Source organism: Eptesicus fuscus, chromosome 15 (genome assembly GCF_027574615.1).
Source record: "Eptesicus fuscus isolate TK198812 chromosome 15, DD_ASM_mEF_20220401, whole genome shotgun sequence".
Taxonomy (NCBI): Eukaryota; Metazoa; Chordata; class Mammalia; order Chiroptera; family Vespertilionidae; genus Eptesicus; species Eptesicus fuscus.
The window spans coordinates 74,630,553-74,638,142 of record NC_072487.1 but is presented as its reverse complement, the minus strand read 5'-3'; the positions used below and the strand labels follow the sequence as shown (position 1 = coordinate 74,638,142).

General features: G+C 62.5%; 1 protein-coding gene across 1 annotated transcript; it reads left to right on the top strand.

The window, feature by feature from the left end:
- Positions 1-4,101: 4,101 nt before the first annotated feature.
- Positions 4,102-5,698, top strand: IER5L (immediate early response 5 like). Its single transcript, XM_054727054.1, has one exon. It carries the CDS (start codon positions 4,294-4,296, stop codon positions 5,497-5,499), a length of 1,206 nt encoding a protein of 401 aa, XP_054583029.1. The 5' UTR covers positions 4,102-4,293; the 3' UTR covers positions 5,500-5,698.
- Positions 5,699-7,590: the final 1,892 nt, after the last annotated feature.

Sequence of the window (7,590 nt, the reverse complement as noted above, 5' to 3'; positions counted from 1 at the left end):
GCTCTTCTCTCCGCTGGAAGGCCCCTCCTCCTCCTTGGACCCCAAGTCTCAGCTTCGCAGGCCAGCGCCGGAGCCCTCCCCTGCCGTCCCCCAGCCCCTGCTCCCTCCTGTCACAGACCGAGCACTGTGTCGCCTGGTCTGCTGGTCTGCTTCCCTCTGCCTGCGGCCTCCTGAGGGCAGGATCACATCTCGCTCCTTCTCCCGTCTGCAGGGATTCCAGAGGAAGGTTCCGGAAATATCTCTTGGGCAAATGGCCAAATGAAACCGTGAATTCCAAATCTGTCCCCCAACCTCCTCCCCCTGGCACAGCACCCTTAGTTAAGCTTTTGGCCTCTGCCTTCTCTTCCCCAAACCACTCCCTGGGAGCCCAGGGAAGCTTCCTAGCCGAGACTCCCTCCTCCAAGCTGTGCCCAAAAGGTGCCCACAGGCATAGGTGTCACTTTCGAAGTGTTAATGGCTCTGTTGACACCACCTGGGGTTCGTCCCAACAGACACTCGTCAATACTGAGGCATGAATTCACTTCCCGGGGGCTCTGACTCAGTCCAGGTGCACCCTCCCAGCTGCAGGGGAAAGGTGAGCGCCCAGACAGATACGCCAGCCCTTCACCCCAAGAAGCCGTGTCTCATTCAGACCTGCCCCCCTCCTCCCCACACACGTGCACATGGACCTCGTCCACACACATGCACACTTGCTGTGGCATCCTGCTCTGAGCCACTGTGCCTTCAATCAGAGGCTCGCGTGCGACCCACCCGTTCCGTAAACACTTGTGAATTCCTACTGTGCGCCCCCAGCTTCACTGCCCCCCGGGGCACCGTGAGCTCAGCTGTTCCACGGCCTCCTTCAGCAAGTGTTCCTTCCAACAGCTGCGGCAACGCCCCCTCCAGGCCACCCCCAAAGGAGATCAAGGGGTTTTCTTAAGCTAGACAACTGCTCAGCCCTCCCCACTGGACCACCTCTTGATTCTTCAGAAGGAGGGGAGGCCAAGTAAGCATGGGCCCCAGAAAGAAGGCCCAGAATGGGGCCCTGCCCACGGGGTGGGGTGGGGGGGGGGACCCGGAGGGGAGGAGCCTTAGCAGAGCTCAAACTCACCTTGGGACAGCAGTGAAGCCAGTGGCCTGGCTCCCCTGCCCCCCGCCCACCGCGCCCATGGCTAGAGAATCCACCTCCATCCCTGGCCTGATTCCCCATCTAGGTGCCCAGGGGCACAAGGTGTAGCCCTGAGGAGGCTGGGACCGATATTGGCTTCCTCTGGACTCCTCCCTGCAGGCCCTGGTCTCAGAGCAGTTGGCAGGAAAGTAGTGGGGTGTCAATCAAATCAAGGTCATGTTCACCATGAGCTGAGCCCGGAGAACTGACTGAACTCGGATTCACTGACGGCAGAAACAAGGGGCTGATTCTGAGGAACCTAGAGGGAGTCCTGGAGACAGATCTGAGTTCAAACCCTGTCTCCACCCCTCCTTGGCTGTGTAACCTTGAGCAAGACACATAAACTCTTAGTTTGAGTTTCCCGCAGTAAGTCCTGGGCGAGGACAGAAGGCAGGCCAAAGTCAGCATTAATAATGCGTTCATCGAGTCCAGCCGGCGGGCTCAGTGGTTGAGTGTCGACCTATGAACCAGGAGGTCACGGTTCATTTCCTGGTCAGGGCTCATACCCGGGTTGCGGGCTCGATCCCCATTTGGGGGCTTGCAGGAGGCAGCGAATCAATGATTCTCTCTCATCATTGATGTTTCTATTCCTCTCTCCCTCTCCCTTCCTCTCTGAAATCAATACAAACGTTTAAATAATAATAATACATACATGGCCACTTGTAATGAGCCAGACACATGGATCCCAGACTTGCCTGCTGTATGCAGAGTGCTCATAGCTGGAAAGCCTGCTAGGACCTTCTGCTTCCCTCCACGTAACAGTGACGTCTCAAAAGTGAGCTTCAAAAACAAATCGATGAAGCCTTTGTGTGTCGTTAACACAGGCTCCAGGGAAGCGAGGGGCAGTATATTTTTGTTCCCACAGGTATCACCTAGCCAAGTTCCACGCCTGTGCCCCTGTCACCAGATCACCACTAGAGCGGGATTCAGATGCCCTTTTCTGAGGTCCCCTTACAATATCAATCCTGAAGAAAAAGGCCATCCTGGCTTCTCTGGGCGGCGGTAGGGCAGGGGTGCTGCTGGTCACAGGGGCTCAGGCCAGTTTGAGATCGTCCCCGGCAGCATGGCAAGGCCAGAGCACTGGGCCTGGCGCTGTGGGACAGTGGGGAAGTCCCTCCCGCTGCCAGCGCCCGTTTCCTCGTCCGGAAAATGGAGGACATGCTCCCTAACTTTGCTGGAACCCTTGTTCCTGGCGCTGAGTAGACGCTGCAGAATTGTTTGAGGAAATAAATCTGGAGAATTCTGAAGGGAGCTCTGGCCAGGTGGCTCAGTAGGTTGGAGCATCCTCCCGTGCACCAAAAAAAAAGGTCTCAGGTTCGAGTCCCGGTCAGGGCACATACCTAGGTTGCGGGTTCAATCCCCGGTCAGGGCAGGTATAGGAGGTAATCGATCAATGTTTCTCTCCCTCCCTTCCCCTCTCTAAAAAAAATCAGTAAGGACCTATTCTTGGGTGAGGATTTAAAAAGAAGACGGAAGAGAGACCCAGAGACACAGGATGGGATGGCTGGGCCTCTCCTCTCCCGCCGAGGGACGAAGCTGGTGCAGAGGACAGCAGCCCGAGGAAAGAGGAGCCGCAGAAGAATCCCCGAGGGGAGGGTGAACCCCGAGGAGAGGGTGAACCCCGAGGAGAGGGCGGCACAGCAGGAAGCTCGCTCTGCCCCACCCCGGCCCCCACAGGGCCCGCCCTGCGCTCAGGCTACGTGAGGCCCTTTCTCCTTTAAAGGGCCAACTCCAGGACCCCTCCTCCAGCAAACCTCCTGACCACCTCAAGGAGACCCCACCCCTCCCAGATCAGCAACCCCCATCTTCCAGGCCCCCCAGTCTAGAGAGTCCCAGAGATCATAATCCTGTCCCCCTGTCTGATGTCTCAGTCCCCAGCTGGAAGGGGGGGCCCACGAATGGTTCGGGACAAGAAGGAAAAATGTCAACAAAAGCCAAGTTGTCAAGTTCCGGCCCTCGGTACAGGCCTCCTGCCTGGAGCTCACAGTCCTGGCCGGATCCGCTCTGCCCCTTCCCAGCTGGGCCATCCGGAGACTCAGGCAGTCGCAGTGAGGGGGCAGGGGCTTCTGGCCAGGGCCTGCCCCCTCCTAGGGAAGCAGTAAGGGCTCCTGTTGTCACTGTTAGTCAGGAAGGAAGGTTACAGAACCAGTGGTTAGGGCTCTGTGTCTCTCACTGCGCTCTGGACCTCAGCAGGTGGCAAGGCCCGGGCAATCAGTGGGGCATGACTCAGAGCCTCCTCCACCAGAAGAGACCAAATTCACGAGGTTTTGTTTTTCCCGTCGGACAGATGGGGAAACGGCCCTTCCCCGAATATTCCCTGCGGCTCCTCCGCCAAAAAAAGTCGAGGAGTCAGGCCCAACATTTGAGATGGTTGGGTACCTCCAAACCTTCCCCCCGCGAGGGTCCCTCAAGGTCAAGCCGGCTTGCCCCCCCCAGGCTCCTGCAAAGGCCTTGGGGCTCGCGGGTCACCCGGGGTTGACAGGATGAGAAAAGAAGTGCGGTTAGGCCAGGAGCGGGGAGCCGGGCGCACCTGCCGCAGGTGAGGACCAGCCCTGCAGGGTGGGGGAGGGGGCGTCGCCGCGGCGCGCTAATGAGCTCACCCCGGCTCCGAGAAGCTGTGCCGAGGGCGGCCACGGGCTCCAACGTGGCTGCTGAGCGGGGACCCACGTTGCAGACAGCGGCCCCAGCGCCTCCGAGTCCCGCGCAGCGCCGCGGCCCCAGGAGAACATTCGAGGCAGCAGCGGCGTTAGAAGCCCGGGGTCTGTTCGGTATTTGAATAGCACAAAGGAACCGCCTTGGTCTGATTGGCCAGCGCGGGGGCCCCGGGGCGGGCAGCGCCTGTCACTCGGGAGGCTCTGGGCACTCCTATTGGCTTATCCGGTATGGGGCGGAATCCGGACGCCCGGCTAAATAGCTGGGGCCGGGCCGGCCGAGGCTCATTGCTTTGGCGCCGTCTGGGGAGCACGGTCCTGCGGTTGGCGCGCAGCGCGTGGTGGCAGCTCCTCTCGGAGCGCAGCCGACCCGCTGATCCGGGCTCCGTTTCCCCTGCCCAGTGCGCCCCGGCGGCCGGCTGGAGGCCGAAACAGCGGCAGCATTAGGAGCAGCAGCGGCCGCGGCTGCTCCGCCGCAGCCGTCTCCGCGGGAGCATGGAGTGCGCCCTGGACGCCCAGAGCCTGATCAGCATCTCCCTGCGCAAGATCCACAGCTCCCGGACCCAGCGCGGCGGCATCAAGCTGCACAAGAACCTCCTGGTATCCTACGTGCTCCGCAACGCGCGCCAGCTCTACCTGAGCGAGCGCTACGCCGAGCTCTACCGGCGCCAGCAGCAGCAGCAACAGCACCAGCAGCCGCCGCCTCACCACCAGCACCAGCACCTCCCGTACGCGGCGCCGGGCATGCCGGCCAGCGCGGCCGACTTCGGCCCGCTCCAACTTGGTGGCGGCGGGGACGCGGAGGCGCGCGAGCCGGCCGCCCGGCACCAGCTGCACCAGCTCCACCAGCTCCACCAGCTGCACCTCCAGCAGCAGCTGCACCAGCACCAGCACCCGGCGCCCAGGGGCTGCGCGGCGGCGGCGGCGGCCGGGGTGCCCGCGGGCGGCGCGGGGGCGCTCTCGGAGCTGCCCGGTTGCGCCGCGCTCCAGCCGCCGCACGGCGCGCCCCACCGCGGGCAGCCCTTGGAGCCGCTGCAGCCGAGTCCCGCGCCTCTGCCTCCGCCCGCGCCCGCCGCGCTCTGCCCGCGGGACCCTCGCGCCTCAGCCGCCTGCTCCGCGCCCCCAGGGGCCGCCCCTCAGGCTGCCGCTGCCGCCTCCCCTCCCTCCTCCCCGGCCCCCGCCTCCTCCCCTGGCTTCTACCGGAGCGCGTACCCGGCCCCCTCGGACTTCGGCGTGCACTGCAGCAGCCAGACCACCGTGCTGGACCTGGACACTCACGTGGTGACCACGGTGGAGAACGGCTACTTGCACCAGGACTGCTGCGCCTCCGCCCACTGCCCCTGCTGTGGCCAGGGCGCCCCGGGACCCGGCCTGGCTTCCGCCGCCGGCTGCAAGCGCAAGTATTACCCTGGCCAGGAGGAGGAGGACGACGAGGACGCGGGCGACCTGGCCGCCGAGCCCCCCGGGGGCGCCCTGTTCACCCCCTGCAAGCGCGCCCGCTTCGAGGACTTTTGCCCGGACTCGTCCCCGGACGCGTCCAACATCTCAAACTTGATCTCCATCTTTGGCTCAGGCTTCTCGGGGCTGGTGAGCCGACAGCCGGACTCCTCGGAGCAGCCGCCGCCGCTCAACGGGCAGCTGTGCGCCAAGCAGGCGCTCGCCAGCCTCGGCGCCTGGACTCGAGCCATTGTCGCCTTCTAGGGACCCCCGAGGGCACGGGGACCCGGGGTCCCGCGGGGCTGGGGCCAGACAAAGACTCGGCCAAGGGGGCGAGAGGAGGGAAGGAACGGGTGCCCGGCCACTCGGGGCTGAGCCTGGGAACGAGCAGGGGAAGGCGGCGAATGTTTTATAAATTGTAAAATAAAAAAAAAGAAATCTTAAGATCTTGGACTTTATTTTTACAGAGAGAAAAAGCGCCTATTTAAGTATGCTTTGTGTTTCTCCTACTGTTTTTTTTTTTCTTTTTATTGTAGAGATTGCAGTGGTGTTTAGCGAGGAGCCAGCCACGTGAGGGAGGGCTGCTGCCCGGAGGAGGTGCGGGGCAGCCGGGGGCGAGACAGGGCGCCCGGGCGCGCCGGGGGCGCAGCGCAGGAGGGCGCAGGGCCCGGGACGCCGGTCCCAATCAGTTGTCAGACCCTGGAAGCCCGGCGCCTGGTCCTCCCGAGTCCCTCCATGGGGTGAGGAATGGGTCTTGTGAAATCCTCAGCAAAAACAAAGGCAAACCCTATCTCCGAAAGGGACGTTTGGGTCACATTTCCTCTCTGGGGGCGGCCTCCAAAGTTCGCAAAATGAGAAGGCAGAAATGAAAACACTTCAACTTTTTTTTTTCTTCTTTTCTTCCCGGCGGGTGTCTTGAACCCCTCCTCTCCCCGCCCCTCTGGCTCCGAGCTCTTCCCCTCCTCCACGCGTCTCCTGGACTCAGGGGTGGCGCCGGACACCCCGACACGCTCGGACACTGTTTGGGGACGGGGTGGGGGGCGGGCACCTCGGACTACATTTCCCATCATGCCCAGCACTGCGGTCCTCACCAAACAAAAAAGGAAGTCGATTCCTTCACCTGGATCCCCGGCGGCCCGGAGGGAGGGCGGGGCCGGGACCGCCGCCTGCGTCGGAGACTCCACGAAGTTCCCGATCAGACGTGGTGTTTGTGTGTGTGCTTCCCAGTCGCACGGTCCTGGTTCAGCCTTCGGTTGCATTTCCTGGAACCAGCATTGTTCGAGCCTGTGCTAGCCCCGTCCTGTGTCCTCAGCTCGGTGGATTTTGTTTAATTTGAAGCCTCTTGTAAAAAGGTGGGCGCCTGCAGCCCCCCTGGTTCTCTGCCGTCAGCCACACGTGAACTCCAAAACCAGTTGCCAACCCTTCCTTCCTCGGCCCTTCTCCCTCCGCCCCCTGTATGTTTGTGCATACTGAAATTGTACATCACCGGGTAAAACTGTTCAGATTGTTTAAATTTATAACCTTAATAAAACGTCGATTATAGAGGATGGCGGTGCCTTGTTTTCAGGTCGGCCCGGAGGTGGGGAGAATTGAGGGGGCGCGGGGGGGGGGGGTTAGTCCTCCCAGCTCTCCTGGCTCTAGACGGACAGGGATCTGCCGACATCCGCAGGGCCAGGAGTGGGAGCAGGAGGGAGTGGGGGAGGCTGGTTGTTGGGGATGAAGCCAGTGCTGCGGGCCTCGGGGTAAGGGGCCTCCTCCCCAAAAGAGACTGCCCCCTTCCAAAAAAAAAAAAAAAAAATCCGGCCGTCCCAGGGTCTCCTGCGGGAAGCCCAGCCAGCCCCCTGCACATTTCCTGCCCCGCCGGGGACCCAGGGCCTGGTTGGCCTCCAGTCTGAGCTCTCTGCGGCAGGGAAGAGGAGCCGGGGGAGGGGGGGGCTCGGGGCCACGCCCCCTCCAGCTCCTTGCCTCCGCCCGCACGTCGCAAGTCGCACGTCTAGGCTGCAACTTGGGGAAGTTTTTTCGTTTTCTTTTTTCTTTTTTTTTTAAGTTGAGTTTGTTATCACTGCTCCGTGCCACTTGGTGGTGTGCTGGCGGCGGCTCCCTCCCTCCTCGCGCCCCTCCCCTCTCCCTCTCGCCTCCCTCCGCCCGCCTCTCCCCTCCCCGGCGGAGGGAGCAGGAAGGCTCCGGGCGCGCTCCCCGCTGACCACCTACGGGATGACCTCAGAGCGGGAGAATGTGCCAGGGCCCGAGGAGCGAGCTCGCGTTCTCCCCGCTGGATCCAAACTCACAGCTGGAGCCGCGGCTCGGGCCCGGGGGCGCGCGGGGTGGTTCCAGCATTGCAAACGGGGGTAGCAG